At 36.9% G+C, this 16,790-nt stretch overlaps 2 protein-coding genes and 1 long non-coding RNA gene across 3 annotated transcripts; 2 read left to right on the top strand and 1 right to left on the bottom strand.

The window, feature by feature from the left end:
- Positions 1-638: 638 nt before the first annotated feature.
- On the bottom strand, positions 639-3,386 carry LOC133874376 (uncharacterized). The gene is made up of 3 exons (XR_009901255.1): positions 3,172-3,386; positions 2,952-3,086; positions 639-932 (listed from the first exon to the last, which is right to left on the bottom strand). It is a non-coding gene; the product is annotated as an uncharacterized LOC133874376 (long non-coding RNA).
- A 3,281-nt stretch (positions 3,387-6,667) lies between these two features.
- LOC133873910 (iridoid oxidase-like) lies at positions 6,668-9,818 on the top strand. The gene is made up of 3 exons (XM_062311713.1): positions 6,668-7,252; positions 7,352-7,824; positions 8,834-9,818. The coding sequence occupies exons 1-3, from the start codon at positions 6,799-6,801 to the stop codon at positions 9,461-9,463; spliced, it is 1,557 nt and encodes a 518-aa protein (XP_062167697.1). The 5' UTR covers positions 6,668-6,798; the 3' UTR covers positions 9,464-9,818.
- A 2,028-nt stretch (positions 9,819-11,846) lies between these two features.
- LOC133872604 (uncharacterized) lies at positions 11,847-12,557 on the top strand. Its single transcript, XM_062310173.1, has one exon. It carries the CDS (start codon positions 11,847-11,849, stop codon positions 12,555-12,557), a length of 711 nt encoding a protein of 236 aa, XP_062166157.1.
- The last annotated feature ends 4,233 nt before the right edge of the window (positions 12,558-16,790 follow it).

Genomic DNA, 16,790 nt, shown 5'->3' on the forward strand with positions numbered 1-16,790 from the left:
AAAATTTATATAAATAGAGACCCATGATATATACTACAAAAAAACCGGCCTTTGGCGACGCTTTTTAAACGTCACTATTCACCAAAAAACCGTCACCAATCACTTGGTGTCATTTATTCTGCGTCGTTTGCTAAGTGTTGCCGCTCACAGGTCTGGAAATTTTTTTCACGACACTTCTTTCGGAAGCATCATAAATTCATGACGCTTCTTCCGCAAGCGTCATAAATTATTTTTTAATGACATTTTTTCTGTAAGCGTCATAAATTATAAATAATGTCGCTTTTTTGTAAATGACGCATTTTTTTGTGACACTTACACAGTAAACGTCATTATTTTGTGACACCTAGGGTATAAAGTAGCTTATAATTTTATGACACTTATGTATGAAACGTCATTATTTGGTGACGCCTAATGTATAAAGGACGTTAAAATTTTATGTCATTTTTTGGGTAAGTGTCACAAAATTATGTCGTTTACTCGATAAAAGTCATAAACATTCTACAAACTAATTGTTTTTAAAAAAATAAAAACAAATTGATTATCATATGAAATTTCCTCATTTTTTAAATCTGTTTTTACCTCATAAAACATCTGCAAAATAACTTAATCGAAAACAAAATCATATAGGCAAAATACTATATATCATTAGATTGCCAACAATGTAGTCATATATATATTGCACCATTGTTTCAAAATAAGCAAACAACTAAAAGCAATGCATAGTACCATTGTTTCAAAATAAGCAAACACCTAAAAGCAATGTACTCGTAGTACCATTGCTTCAATTCCTTAATCACAAAATACTTTAAAAAAAAAAAAACAAAAAAAAACAAAAAAAAAAAAAACATCATATTGCATGTTCTGCTTGACATCATGTTGTATATATATAAGCCTTGTTCTGCACCATTGAAATTCAACAATTGCTCTAAATCCTACAATCAGGGGAACAAAATGTTAGGGTCATCCATATAGTAGTCAAATAAATTAGTACTAGTAGTCAAAACATTACAACTAGACATCAAACTTAACATATATGGACACTATCTTTATTTCATACAACCATTGTAAGCGTTTTAATTTGTCTGTGTGTTCTAAGGAACATTTTGGTTTTGATGCCTATGCATGGGTGGAACAAGTATAAACAAACAATCTTCAAATCTCTGTAGTTCATCTAATGAATATTGCTTCAAGCCCACAAAGAAACGAGTAAACGGAAAAGGGTAATTGCTTCCAGGTTTCATAAACAACAAGTACTTAACCTAAACCAAGAAGAGCTAGAACTGTAAAAGTGAAAAAATAGACCAGAAGACAAATTGCATAACCTATCTGTTATCAAAATCGAAGAAAGAAAACTCAGGCACAGTAATTTTAATAAAACAGGAAGAAGCTCCCTTACTTTCCTTTCTATTTATTTCTAGTTCCATGTGGGCAATGGCTATACATGCACATACTAGAACAAGAGCAAAATGCAAACTTGTTGAGATCGAGATGAGGGAATTAATTAAGGGGTTGAATGAGTACTATTTCATTCCCCTCCTCTTAATTTGTTTCTCAAAATCATGATAATTGTTGGCTAGAAATTAAAGGAAACTATTTACAGTACTTCCTTACGTACGTGATGAGAACTTCACATAGATGCAAGAAGCACTACGCACATAACTTAACAAACAACAAATCAAAACCAATTCAGCTAAAAAAAGTTGGTTTGGTGTAGTTGGGCTGGTCTTGGTTGTAGCGTAAATAGTAGATATTTAGAGTTTGAGTTGTGCTATTGTTTTAAGCTAATTAAGTTCCAATTTTATATAGAGTTTGTTTGTACTCTGATTTGTTGGTTAGTAAAGTGAATCTTATTCATAGAAAAAAGAAAAGAAAAAGAAAAACAAATGGTTTCTTAATTAGCATGTGAAAACACAAGGAACAAAAATGAATCAGAAGGTACACTTCAACCAATGGACTAACCTACTCTAGTGCTTTAATATAACATAAAACGGTAGATGATCAAATGACAACAAAATTCCAAACATGAGGGGTACTAGCAATATTAATTAATTTAAAGTTATAGTATCATTTACCTCTCTTTAATCCCTCTTTTGGTGTCTTTTTGTCTAAGTCTACCTTTTGAATTTGAACAAGTCACCTTGAGAGATTATTGGTTAAGAAAACCCCTCTTAACTTTAATAACTGATATTATGAGAAAAACATGAGTTCATGGACCAGAAACATAATGCATGTCTCTAGTCTCCGGGATAAGAAACATTCCCTGCTACTTCTGTCTCCTTCACGACATGTACTACAACTAGTGCATATATTACTAATAATATATGTAGGCCAAGAAACATTTCCACACATTCTAATAAAATATGTAGGCCAAGAGGTTTCTCGAATCTCTGCTAGCTGCAGAATTTTTGCACAAACATGATATTCAGATATTCATGAAAAAAGAGACGGATTAGCAATTTTCAAGTCTGAAACTCCAACCCAGATCCAATAAACAAAGTATCCTCCTTCCTACTCAGTTGAACATATGATATGCAAATCTTTCCCATTGCGTCTTGTTTGCAAACATTTCATCAAACATATGATAGGCAAAATTCTCTATGGGATTTTCTCATGACAATTTGACAAATTAATCCAAAAATCACTCACTGGAAGACCACAAACTGATTCAAAAAAAGACAACAGGTTCTAGACATAAAGGAAGCAGCAGTGTGAATTTCAGAGTTGAAGCAAAAGTAGAAATTTGTTCTTTTTGTTCTATTTTTCTGTCTCGATGATAATGGTTATAGTGGGGGCCAATTTTTGGTAAAAATTATTTATATACAAATCTATTTTCCATCTTACAAAGTCTACAGCTTCTATTTCCAATAGTATTGTATAACTGGTCTGAATTTTCAACTCCTACTAAAATATATGTTTAAAAATGTGGGTAAAATTCTCTACAGAATACTTACCATAGGCCAAACCACCTTGCCTTAGATTTCTGTTTGCTCTGGACATTGCCATATATATTGCGCAATCATAACGTGGCTAATGCCTCTGTTTTTAAACCATCGCCCTCGACGACTTGGGATTTACTGATTTTTTTCCTTTTCATAAGGAAAACAATGGGTTTTCAATCCCAGAACAAAAATAGGGGAATTAACAAATGGGAGAGAAGAGATCGAGGGTTACCTGCAAAATGTTATCCTCTAGAGTGACGAAGAGAGCGGCTGCCGGCTAGAGATGGATAGACGCGGTACGCCCTTGAGCTGTGAAAGAGACGATCCTAGATGGAGTTTGTGAGAGATTGTGCGAGCTTGTGAAAAGTGAGAGAGAGTTGGGGAGATTGTGAATAACCTAACTAGAAGTAGACTACTAGTGAATATTTACTAAATTAAAGGGATTGTACGTGCTGTGAACGTGGGAAAGCAACGCGGGCGTCCTTTTATAGAAAGAACGTGAAATTATGACGCTTTCAAAGTGACGTGAATTCACGTCGTTTGCTAAACAAACGACCTGAATTCCTGTCCTTTATATTGAAGGACGTAAATAATTCACGTCGTTTTCCAAATAAACGACGTGAATCCACATCTCTTTTAAGAGTGATGTGAATTCACGTCATTTTTTAAGAAGGGACGTAAATTCACGTTTTTATTCATGTCATTTGTTGTTCGAAACGTTCTAATTTATTTAGTTCATGACGTTTATAGAAAAATGACGCTAAATTTTTAAATTTTGTGTCTTTTAAAAGTAAAGGACGTAAAAATTATGTCGTTTTTAAAGAAAAGATGCTAACTCAAAAATTAATGTCGCTTGTTGTAAACGACACAAAAAAAAACAAAAAAAAAAAATTAGACTGGCCAGTTTTTTTTTTTTTTTTTAAGTATTGTTTTTAAAATTTAGATTGGCCGGTAGTCTAGCATAGCATGTATATGATGCAAGTTAGCTTATTGAATGATTTGGAAACGTACGTGTCCTCTTTTTATTGTATATGTGGTCAAATTACTGCCATGTTAATTAGTAAATCTAAAATTGTACGAGTTTATTAGGTAAGTAATTGTGTTGTGGAATATTTGTTTGAATAGTAGTAAAAAGTGATTGATGTGATATAAAATTTGAAAAAGATCTATAAAAAGGTGAAAAAGTTTTGTTTTGTAATAAGTTTTTTTATTGGAATAGTAATAAAACATTATTGATGTGACATACCAAATGTAAAAAAATTAGAATGTTTTTTACTTGATTTTTTTAGAGAAGTGAAAATAAATAGATAGAGATTTAAAATGGTTTGCCAAACTAACCGGTAAGAATCTTAGAAATATATGATAGACGAGAGAGGAGGGAGGAGGTTCAGATTTTCCTCCAATTATACACCTTAAAGTCGTTCCAAACACAAACCCTTAAAGGATGACTTTTCACCTCGTTTTCATATAATTCGATCTACTTCGTTAAAGGACACGATCGAGGCAAAATCAAAAAGCAGTCTTTTTTTATTTTTGTTTTAAACTTCCGGGGTGTTTTAGGAGGCAAAAGATTAGAGGAGGGACAAATGAAGTGAAGCAAGCTAGTCGAAGAGGAAGGACAGATGCCAACTTTTCTTTTGAATGAGAGAGCAGCAAATATTAATTTAACCAAAGCTTCAGGGTAGAGAGGCCCTTAATTAACTGCCGGCGCCCTCCCAAGAAGTCAAAAGCCTAGAGGTATATTTTCAAAACTATTAATGTCACGTATGTGTGCCGGCCGGTACGTACTTAATTGCTTTTAACATCTTCGGTCAATAATTACAACAGTTGATTTTTTGAGAGCATGCTCAAAGCCAAAGGTGGTGGATTAATATAATAATGGGATCCAATCGGATCTATTAAAAATTGAAATTCCATTATGGCATAGCAGTCGTATTCTTGGATTGCAATCCATCTTCCTGTCCCAAATTAATCCAGATACTTAATAATATATAAACTAGGCCAAGTATTAGCACTGGTCTCCGTGTATTGCCCAGGTTCTTTTTTTTTTTTTTTTTTTTTTTTTTTTTTTTGCACTTTAAGCAAGTACGAAACTTTTCAACTTTGTGCTGGGTTAGGAAAAGCTTCAAATTAAACACCCAAAACCACTCTACCTGGGTAAATCTGAGCAGCTATAGCGATGCTAAGATGTGTGCTTCAAAAAAAAAAAAAAAAAATCATCCCATAGCGCCTCTAATAAGCATATATTTTGGAGACAAGCACTAGTGTCTTGGAAGATTAGAAAAAAGAAAATTCGCAAAAAGATGGGCAAACATAGAGTCCTAATTATATTTTAAGTAATCGTATAGACACTTAAACCCACAAACACACAAAGACATTATCATAAATAGAAGATGGAGTTTCATTTCCTGTTTCTAGCTCCCAACTAAATTTAATGAACAAATAAACACCTCCCTTCAGGATTCATTCATATTTTTTTTTTTTCAACATCAAGTCTCGAATTCATAAGTACTAGGCAAATATGCTCAAGGGACCTGTCTTGTTTGATGCATCTAGTCCATTTTCAGCATTCCTCATCCCTGTAAACCACGCCCTGAAGAATCTATATGATGTAAGTTAGCTTATTGAATGACTCGGAGACGTGCCCTCTTTTTATGGGATATGATGGTCAAATTACTCACATGTTAATTAGTAACTCTAAAATTGTAAGAATCTTTTACAGCTATTACTACAAGTCTCTTACAAATTGATAGGGTAGTACATGTGGCACTTGTAACATTTGTAACTAAATAATGAAATTTACCTATCAAATTTTATTACTTAACTTTTTTTTATTATTAAGATATAAGCTTGTAAGGATATTGTGCTAGAAAGTTAAAAACTATAATACATTTTCCGAATTTTAGTTGAGAAAAAAAAAAAAAAAAAAAGTCAAACATTAATTTGTAGCTGGGTCGGATAGAGATTTTCGGAATTTTTCTGCCCGATTTACTAGATAGTAATCTGGACAACAAATGTGAAATAGGTCTTATTAGATTCAAATCTTCAAGTAAGTCTCGAGTAATCCGCTGACATTTTTGGGCATGTGTATCGATCCCACTTTAACTATCGAAATGGCAAATTGCTGGAGATCCAAATCCAATTAGATTCAAGAAAAATCTTGTTAAAATCGTACACAGTAGCGGATCTATTACTGGGCCAAAACTTCACTTATAAGCCCTAATCTTTTATCACTTTTGAAATAAAGTACTTAAACTTTAAAAAGTATCAATATAAGGTATCAATCTTTTATCTTTCAATTTTTTTCAATTTCAACTCTCCACCCTATAAAAATTTCCTAAATAACCCTCCTTTTTTTAGGAAAAGAAAAAAAAAATTTGTAAGAATTTAGGTGTTGGTCAGAATTTAATAGAATTTACAAAAATACTCATGCCTAAATCTTTAAAAAAAAAGTTATAATTTTTTTTAAAACAAAACACATGACTATTTTAGAAATGTTAATAGAATTTAATGAAAAATTTTAACAGATGGTTGAAATTGACAAAAATTAAAAAATTGATACCCTAAATTGAAACTTTTTAAGATTTGAGTATCTTATTTAAAAAGTGATAAAAGATTAAGATTATAAGTAAAGTTATTCTAATTTAAATATAAAATTTTATATAAATAGAGACCCATGATATCTTATCCAAGGGTCCTTGCAAAGAAGAATATTGCTTTATACGATACTTTGTCAATTTTTTTCCGCAAGATTTGTCACATTATCTAGGCGACAGAATTAATCGCTATAAAAACCGACCCCGGAGCTAGAGTAATTGCAAGCCAGCAAACAAACCAAAAAACCCAACATAATTAGAACATGGAGTACGAGGCTCTGGGGTTGATTCTAGCTCTATTGCTATGGGTTGCATGGGTAATAATTATACAGCGCCGCGACCGACACGTTCGATTGGAGGAGCAAGGTGATCAGCTCCCACCAGGGCCTAGATCGTGGCCAGTGGTTGGAAACATTTTCCAGTTGGGTTGGGCACCCCACGAGTCCTTTGCAAAGCTGGCTCGACGGCACGGTCCCATCATGACCCTTTGGCTAGGGTCAATGAGCACGGTGGTCATCTCGTCCAAAGAAGTGGCCCGAGACATGTTCAAGAACCATGATGTGGTTCTTGCCGGTAGGAAGATCTACGAGGCCTTGAAGGGGGACTATGGCAATGAGGGTTCCATCATTACTGCTCAATATGGATCTCACTGGCGAATGTTGAGGCGCTTGTGCACCTCGGAGTTTTTCGTCTCAAGCCGTCTGGAAGCCATGAGAGGTACTGGTATTCCTTCAAGTCATGATCGATGTTTATTTTTGATAAACTTTTAGCTATATATAGAACATTGTAATTTACTGTTGATATATGTTGAAACAGGTGTTCGTGGGAGGTGCATCGATGAAATGGTGCAGTACATAGAAGACGCTAGTGCATCTGGTACCAACGGCATCGATGTTGGGAGGTTCTTCTTCTTGATGGCTTTCAATCTTTTAGGAAACCTTATGTTTTCAAAAGACCTGCTGGACCCCAAATCAGAGAGAGGGGCCAAGTTCTTCTACCATGCAGGCAAGGTGATGGAGTTGGCAGGGAAGCCAAACGTGGCGGATTTCTTGCCAATTCTTAGGTGGCTTGACCCACAAGGTATAAGAAGAAAGACCCAGTTCCATGGCGAACGAGCCTTTGAAATCGCAGGGGGGTTCATTGCAGAGAGGATGGAGAGCATGGAAAATGGTCATAATGGTGAAGAAATCAAGAGAAAGGACTACTTGGATGTGCTTTTGGAGTTTCGTGGTGATGGTGTGGAGGAACCCTTAAGGCTTTCTTCAAGAGCTATCAACGTCGCAGTGCTTGTAAGCCATCTTTTCTTTCCATCTTTTGCAGCTTCCACACACAGCTAGCACACCATATATCCACGCAAATCTCTTGGTGTTGCCACATATGATATGTTTTCTTTTAAAACTATATATTCTAAAATTGACGAAAGTTCTTAAAAATAAAAATATCTATATTTTTTTCAATTTTTGTTTTAAAAAATATATTATATATAATTTTACTCTCCATACCATTAATTAAGATCCACTGAAATATATATAATTTATGATAAAATTTTCTTCCAAATTGAGTCAGAGAAAGTTTCTTTAATTTAGTCTATATTAGACTAATATATTTTCTTAAAATTTGTGATTTTTACTTACGCGCATTTTTAATAGAATCATCTAATAAATTGACAAGTGTCCTTAGAACAAGATAAGTAACATCTTTCATTAAAAGTTTTAAATTGCATATGAGAAATTACATCCTTTAAGAGTACATGTATGTCAAGATTCTAACCTAATTTAGAGGAGTGTCGTATTGTTTATAATATCTACCGTGGTGCAGTCAAGCGGTCAAAGGACGGATTTGGGATGAGTTGTAGAGTCAGACATTTTGAGTCTTATTATGTACTAGGAGTTTTTCCAAATTATTTGGTATATGGTACTTCTGACAGGTGAGGTTTGAAGGAATAATTCTATTCTTATGTCTTTTCAAATGTCATATGCTTTTTAAAATTTCAATTGAATTTGAGATAATCATTATTGGAGTTTGATCTAATGATAATTTTAAAGCCACATAACATTTGAGATGACATAAAAATAACTCTAGTTCTTTTTATAGCATTAGTTCGTCCAAAGAGCCTTGCTTTGGCGAGCTTTTTTATCATTAAAAAAAAATGTTTTGCTTTATTTTAAGACAACTCAAGAGTGTCAAAAGAGGATTCGTCCTTTCTCCTGTCTTTCTCTCCTTCTCTCGCTTTTAAAAAGAAACTGTCGAAAAATGTATATCGCATCTGGTGTCAAAATGAGATTATGGACGTTTCAGGAGATGTTTATGGCGGGGACGGACACAACGACGAGCACACTAGAGTGGGCAATGGCTGAGCTTCTCCACAGTCCTGAAACTTTGAAAAAAGTCCAGACGGAGCTGAGGATCGCCATAAGCCCAAACAAGAAGCTCGAAGAGAAGGACATCGAGAACCTCCCGTACCTCAGAGCTGTCATAAAGGAAACGCTAAGGCTACACCCACCTCTCCCTTTCCTATTCCCCCACATGTCCATGGACTCCTGCAACATGCTCGGCTACTCTATTCCAAAAGAAACACAAATCCTAGTTAACGTTTGGGCGATTGGACGAGACCCCAAGACTTGGGACGACCCTTTGGTTTTCAAGCCGGAGAGGTTCTTGGAGCCAAAAGTGGTGGATTTCAAGGGGCACCATTTTGAGTTCATACCCTTTGGATCTGGGCGACGCATGTGCCCAGCCATGCCACTAGCCTCCCGTGTGATTTCACTGGCTCTAGGGACTCTCCTGCACTTGTTTGACTGGGAGTTGGCCGACGGGCTTAAGACAGTGAAGATGGACATGGCCGAAAGGATGGGGCTAACGCTCAGGAAAGCTGTCCCATTGAAGGTTGTGCCAATACCTTTCAAACAACACCGTACGTGTTGGTAAGAAGTTCATGTGTGTTAAACAACTTTTACTGCTTTTTTCTGTAACTGCCGATTGTCAATCAGTCAGACCTTTAATTAATTATAGAAAAATAACTCTTGTGCAACTGTTGTGCAAGGTCTTAGAGACATGAAGTAGGTCTCATGTAGTGAGTTCCACCACATAGATCTCACGTGAGACTCATCTCATGTCTCTAGAGTGGTGCACCAATCACCCATCTTAACTATATATTCTATATAATGATCTGATTTACAAAGTGTGGAGATTGTAATATATATCGTGGCTATGATCTCTTGTCAATTGTCATCCCCAAACAGGTATCATTTATATATGGACAATAAAATGGGACTTTGAAATTTGAATCTTGTAGTGAAAAAATCTTAAACTAGCTAGAAACCTTGATGAAATGATTGACTTTGTAAATATAGAATTTTCTTTTTCTTAAACTTTCTTTTGTACGTAGTTTTGTTGCTATGACCCATCCTATTATTCAAGGGATTAGTCCAAGCTACAACAATAAAATCAAATCGCATGCATGATCAGTGGTATATATTGGAAAATATATAAGAAACCAAATACAGAGTAGCTAGTACGTGGACATTCCTTGACTGACGAATGGGATTGACAACAATGTTAAAGGAAAAGTACAACAATATTTGTATGAACGAAGTCTTTTTTTTCTTTCTTTCTTTTTTTCTGAGCAAAAAATATGGAGTGTGGATTAGCACGAAATATGGAGATCAACAGGGTAGGATCAATGGAGACGTACAATATATTTTGGCCATAGCCAATTAACCGATTGATTAGCCTAGCAACTCATGATGATCCCTGAAGAGAGAGAGTAGTTGGGAACATTTTACCAAACTTGGAGCTCATGATATATTCTAGATGTTGATATTTAATGCTTTTTCATTAACTTTTCATAGCAGTCGACTATACATGTTGCATGAGCGATGCCAACAAGTTTCAATTTCCGGGAACAAAGATTAGCGCACTTTATCGTAGCAATGGAAAGTCTGGTGGCATAATCTTTTGGATGCATTGAGTCATTAAAAAGACATTTAAGAAGATTAGTAGAAATACAAAACTCCATATGTCTTGATGCTTCACACATTTTAAGTGTGAATTCAAGGCAACGATGGATATAAGTTATTTCCTCGTGATCAAGTTGAAAAGGTCGTTGAAGGCTAGTTGGTAGTAGAGTGGGAGTAGGAGAAAGAAGGATAAGGTCATTAGCATAGACTTCGAGTATTATGGGGATAATCAACTCAATCATCACCGGCTGAAGTTTTATCATATGTTTCCTAGCCATCATATTTTTCCCGCTCTAAAAATTCTCTTATTTAGATTTCAAATTGAATCGTTATCAAAGTTAAATAGCTTAAGACCCTTGAAATATAAACTTATTCAAAAAGAATTATAAAAAATAATTGTAGCTTTTGGAAATATATAAGACAATATTCTAGTAAAATAACTATATATTGGTTCAAGGAATGTCTTTGGCTAGGAGCATAAAGGTTTTCCAATAGATTTTTATGCCAATAATATGTGACTTTTGGTGAAAGTTAACTATAACTATATTAGAAAACTTACATAAAAGAACATGTGAAGAGGTATCATAACCCAAGCTCAAGAAAATTAAAAATAAATAAAAATAAAAGAAGAGGTATCATCCAATATTCATAACATATTAGATTAAAATTTCCATTTAAACAATATTTTGAAACAACTATTGGCTTAAAAGAAATGATAAGTATGTAATATTGGAGTACATGGAGTACTGTAAATCATCATAGTATTTCATTTATACAAAGAGATTATAAATGGTTAAAGTTACAAATAGAAGTGATTTGTTATATTGTCACATCTATAATAAAAGAACAAAACAAACTACTTATTACAATTACGCATAATTGTATGACATAGTTTTTGAACAAAAAAAGAAAAAGATTCTCATACGATTTACATATAATTATAATGATGTGACAGTGAAAATTGGACATTAATTTTTTGTCACAACATATTATACTCTTCCTTATTTGCTTAGGAAAAAAAAAAAAAAAAGGGGGATAGCATCCATGCTAAGCCCCCCACCATTATATGACAGTTTTTGAACAAAATTTTATGGTAAACTAAATGCATTTAAAATAAATAAATAAATAAACTTTAAAATTACGTGTTCCTTAGGAACGATATCAATTTAATACATATATGTTTTAAAAAGAAAACAAGTCCTCTCTCTGAAGTTTTCTCTCCTGGGAAGCTTAAGAGGTGAGTGTGTGGAAGTCCCTGGTTGGCTTTTGTCAACAAGGAGTGTATGTTAGTCTTTATTGTTTAGTGTCTGATCTGTGGCCTCGACAGTTGTACGTTTGTCTTAAGGTAAGGAATGGAGGAGTTAATAGAAAGTTTGGAGGGTAGTATGAAACTTTCGGAGGGGGAACAGACTGGAATATTAATTACAGAGGAAGACATAGCGGATTTAAGTCTAAAAAGTGGCCGTTGTCTTATAGGGTGCCTCATGTCTGACAGGAAGATCCGGAAGGAAGCTTTATGTACTCTTATGGCTCGTCTCTGGAGGATGGAAGGTGAGGTAGTCTTCAAGGAATTATATGATAATATTTGGTTGTTAGAGTTCTCTACTACTTCTGATAAGAAAAGAGTTCAAGAAGGGAGTCCTTGGCTTTTTGACAGAAGTGTTCTTGTGCTGAAGGAAGTGGATGAAAATATTTCTCCTCTTCAGATGGATTTTTCTAAATCCCCCTTTTGGATTCAGATTCATGATTTGCCTCTTGTTTGCATGAACCGAGAAGTGGGGCTTAAAATAGGAGCTTCTATTGGAGAGGTTGAAGATGTAAAAGTTTCAGGGGATGGAGGGGGTTGGAGTCGAGGATTGAGGGTGCGGGTTCAAGTGGACTTAACAAAACCGTTGGAGCGTGGCCGTGTTTTGAAGTTTAACGGGAAGCAAGTTTGGGTGTCTTTTAGATATGAAAAGTTGCCCCATTTTTGCTTTAATTGTGGAAGGATCTTTCATGATAAAATGCCATGCAGTGGAAGTTCGGGGGCTAGGCAGGAAGTAACGGGGTCATTGAAGCCATAGGGTGAGTGGCTCCGGGCGGAAGATGATCGATATCCATCAGGAAGTTATTCACCAGGGGGGTGGAGGGGCGGACGGAAGCCAGAAATGAAGTCTCATCTTGATGGGGTAGCTACCGGTGGTGGAAAGGTGGTGGAAGTCCGGAACAGTGTTACTAGAGAAGATGAGTTGTCCACGCAAAAGCAGGAATGTGTCAGGGTAGGAAGTACACCTACTATGGGGAGTTTTAATGTAAACCGGACTTTCAGGAGCAAATTTAGTGAGGAGTTGGGACAAGACCAGCAAGCGGGTGATAACTTTCAGGGAGATAAAGTGGAGATTGGCAAAGACCAGTGGGTAATTCAGGAAAGTGTTCCCATGCAATTAATGGTCTCATTAAATTCTGGTTTGGCAGAAGGTCATTTTCCAGATTTAGTGGGATCCAAAGGTGATATCTGTCAGGGCGATAAAGGAGGGGAACCCGTGGTGGAGCAGGATGAAAGAATTAGGCAGGATGCTTCAGAAATCAACTTTTTGGAAGGAAAAGCTTTGCCACATGGGTCTACCCCTATGCAAAAAAGCATATGCCCTATGACTCTACTATCAGAAGAAGTGGAAGATGTGCTGGATACTAGTAATGTTAGTGTTGCTCCACGTAAGTGGACACGTAGGGCTAGAAACTTGAGCCCAAGTCAGAATATAGTCCAGGTGGGGAAAAGAGGGCATGATGAGGTGGCATATGCAGAAGGGGTGAGCACTAAAAGGCATGTGAAAAAGGGAAGAATGGAGGTAGAGGATCCTACTGATGAAGTCAAGGCGGTGGCTGGTCCCCAGCCCCGCCAATTACAATGATTCTATTAAGTTGGAACTGCCGGGGGCTTGGGAACCCCCAGACAGTTCGTGATCTTCACCAAATGGTGAAAGAAAGAAGGCTCAATTTTGTTTTCCTAATGGAAACATTGTGTTCGAAACAGTATATGGAACGCATTAGAATTAAGCTACAGTTTGACAATATGTTTGTGGTGGACCATGTTGGGAGGAGTGGGGGACTGGCTCTTTTTTGGAAAGATAACGATAAGTTGGAAATTTATAATTTCTCCAGTAGGCATATTCATGCAGTGATTAATAATAGGGAGGGGCAGACCCTTTGGAAATTGACCGGTTTCTACGGTCATCCGGATTGCAACAAAAGAGAGGAATCTTGGGCTATTCTTCGGTTCTTGAGTTCTTTACAACCGGCCCCTTGGATTTGTGTGGGAGACTTTAATGAAATTGTGGAGCAAGCTGAGAAGGAGGGTTCTTTTAACGAAGAGGGATTCCTAGATGAAACCTTTTCGTGAAGTGCTTGAATTCTGTCAGCTAGGAGATTTGGGTTTTATTGGCCCACGTTTTACTTGGTGTAATCAAAGGATGGATCATTCGTTTACTAAAGAAAGACTTGACCGAGCTGTGGCAAATCCTGAATGGTGTGCTATTTTCCCAAAAGTGTCAGTGTTGGTGTTGCCTGCTAGAGCCTCAGATCATAATCCGTTAATAGTGTCTTTCTTTGGGAGAAATTCTGAGGGGTCTTCACATAGAAGGGGATTTAAATATGAAGCTTGGTGGGAGCAGGATGCAGAGTGTACAAATGTCATAAAGTCTTCCTGGGAGGCTGATTGTCCAGAAGGAGGATCTATGGCAGGGGTCTAGGCCCGGTTGTCTGCTTGCCAAAGAGCTTTAGTGGGATGGAGTCACCGTAAATATGGTAGAATGGAGGACCTAATTAAGGAAAAATCAGCAAATCTGCTGTCTCTTCAAAATATTAATTCTCCGACTGTGGCAAGCCAAATCAAGCATCTCCAGCAGGAAATTGAAGGGCTTCTTGAAAAGGAAGAGGTGCGTTGGAAGCAAAGAGCTAAACAACATTGGCTTCGTTATGGAGATCGAAATACAGGTTATTTTCACTCATGGACGCAGCATAAAAGGAAGATTAACTACATCCGGAGTATTTGTGATGAGCAGGGGCGGGTTTGGAGGAAGAAAAGGGATATTTGCAGGATTTTTTTTGGATTATTTTAGTATAATTTTCTCTTCCCAAGGCCCTTCCCGAGTGGAGGAATGTATTAGTAAGGTGCTTCCTAGGGTCACTGACGAGATGAATAGCAGGCTCCTTAGCACGTTTACAGAGGAGGAAGTGCGGACTGCTCTTTTTCAAATGGCTCCTCTCAAATCTCCTGGTCCGGATGGCTTCCCTGCGAATTTCTATCAAAAGAATTGGGATACGGTGGGAGGGGATGTGTGCAAGGCAGTGCTGGAGTTCCTCAATGGTGGTCAGTTTGATGCGAGCCTAAATGTCACGAACATAGTTCTAATTCCCAAGGTGACTTCTCCTTCAAATCTTACTGATTTTCGGCCCATCAGCCTTTGCAATGTTTTGTATAAGATCATTTCAAAAGTCTTAGCTAATCGTCTGAAAATTTTCCTTCCCCATATTATTTCCCCGGAGCAAAGTGCTTTTGTTCCGGGTAGATTAATCACTGATAATGTCTTGGTAGCTTTTGAATCCCTCCATTCTATGACTACTAGATTCTTTGGGAAGGAAGGTTATATGGCTTTAAAGCTTGATATGTCTAAAGCTTATGATAGATTAGAGTGGGATTTTTTGGAGGCTATGCTTCGAAAACTTGGCTTTGCCCACAGGTGGATTAACCTGGTGATGCAGTGCGTTAGAATGGTAACCTATTCTATTTTGGTAAATGGCCGGCCTTATGGGCATATTGTCCCTTCCCGAGGATTGAGACAAGGTGACCCTTTGTCACCTTATCTTTTTATCTTATGTGCTGAGGCTTTAAGTTCCTTGATCAAAAATGCTGGAAGTGAAGGTAGAATTTCCGGTGTTCCTATTTCCAGAAGGGGGGTTCATGTAGATCATTTGTTTTTTGCTGATGATAGCATTCTTTTTTGTAGAGCGAACCTGAGAGAATGGAGGTGTATTCAAGAACTTCTGGAAATTTATGAAGTGGCTTCGGGACAAAAGATTAATAAGGACAAATCTTTAATCTTTTTTAGCAAAAATACCAAGCAGGAGGTTCAGGATGTTCTTCTTCAGGAGGCGAATGTTGTAGCTGTTAGTCAATTTGAGAAGTACTTAGGGCTTCCGGCCTTAATAGGGCGCTCTAGGAAATCCTCCTTCAATTTCATTAAGGGTAGAATCTGGGCAAAGCTTAATGGTTGGAAGGAGAAGTTCCTTACTCATGCAGGGAAGGAAATCCTTTTGAAAAGCGTTATCCAAGCTATCCCTAATTACACTATGAGTGTTTTCCGGCTTCCAAAAACTTTGATCAAGGATATAAACTCCATGATGAGAAAATTTTGGTGGAGTTTTAAAGAAAATTTTACTAAGATTTCTTGGGTTTCATGGAAGCATATGGGCCGGAAAAAGGATGTTGGGGGTTTGGGATTTAGGGAACTTAATTGTTTTAATGTGGCTTTGTTGGCTAAACAATGTTGGCGTCTACTCAAGTTTCCTGATTCTCTGTTAGCTCGTGTTATGAGAGATAAGTATTATCCGGGGGTTGATTTTATGGGTTCAGATCTGGGGAAGAGGCCTTCGTTTGCGTGGAGAAGTATTTGGCATGCAAGATCTTTGTTGGAGGAAGGTCTAATGTGGAGAGTAGGGAATGGGGAGAAGATTAAAATCTGGGAAGATAAGTGGATTCCTACATCTTCTACTCACAAAATTCAAGACCCTGCTCGATTACTGTCCAGAGAAGCTAAGGTAGCAGAAATTATCAATGGGAATATAAACTGGTGGAATATACCTCTCATTGAGCAAATCTTCCCATAGGAGACTGTTGAGAAGATCTGTAGTTTACCGATATGTCCCAGGTCCCAAGAGGACAGACTTGTTTGGGCAGGAACAAAATTGGGAACCTTTTCGGTTCGCAGTGCATATCACTTGGAGATGGAGCGCCGATCGCGGGTTGTGGGGTGCTCGTCTACGGCCTCTCCTTCCAGCCTTTACTGGCAACGTCTCTAGAAGATTAAGATCCCTCGGTCAGTAACTCTATTCCTATGGCGAGCTTGTAATGAAGTACTTCCAACTAAGAACAATTTATATAAAAGAAAGGTAGTTTCGGTACCTGATTGCCCTATGTGTGGAATTGAAGCTGAGACGACTGGTCATGCACTGTGGTGGTGTGCCACTGCTCAAGCCGTTTGGGGTATTTGTGGGGGATCAATCAACAAAAGTGTGGTGATGAAGGACGACTTTTTCAG

Source organism: Alnus glutinosa, chromosome 7, assembly GCF_958979055.1.
Source record: "Alnus glutinosa chromosome 7, dhAlnGlut1.1, whole genome shotgun sequence".
Classification (NCBI taxonomy): domain Eukaryota; kingdom Viridiplantae; phylum Streptophyta; class Magnoliopsida; order Fagales; family Betulaceae; genus Alnus; species Alnus glutinosa.

What these genes read in the sequence shown, in the direction of transcription:
- LOC133873910 (XM_062311713.1), top strand. Translation starts at nt 6,799, where the DNA reads ATGGAGTACGAGGCTCTGGGGTTGATTCTAGCTCTATTGCTATGGGTT. An exon ending in CCGTCTGGAAGCCATGAGAG is followed by an intron (nt 7,253 to 7,351) that starts GTACTGGTATTC and finishes ATGTTGAAACAG; the next exon opens with GTGTTCGTGGGAGGTGCATC. An exon ending in CTATCAACGTCGCAGTGCTT is followed by an intron (nt 7,825 to 8,833) that starts GTAAGCCATCTT and finishes TGGACGTTTCAG; the next exon opens with GAGATGTTTATGGCGGGGAC.
- LOC133872604 (XM_062310173.1), top strand. Translation starts at nt 11,847, where the DNA reads ATGGAGGAGTTAATAGAAAGTTTGGAGGGTAGTATGAAACTTTCGGAG.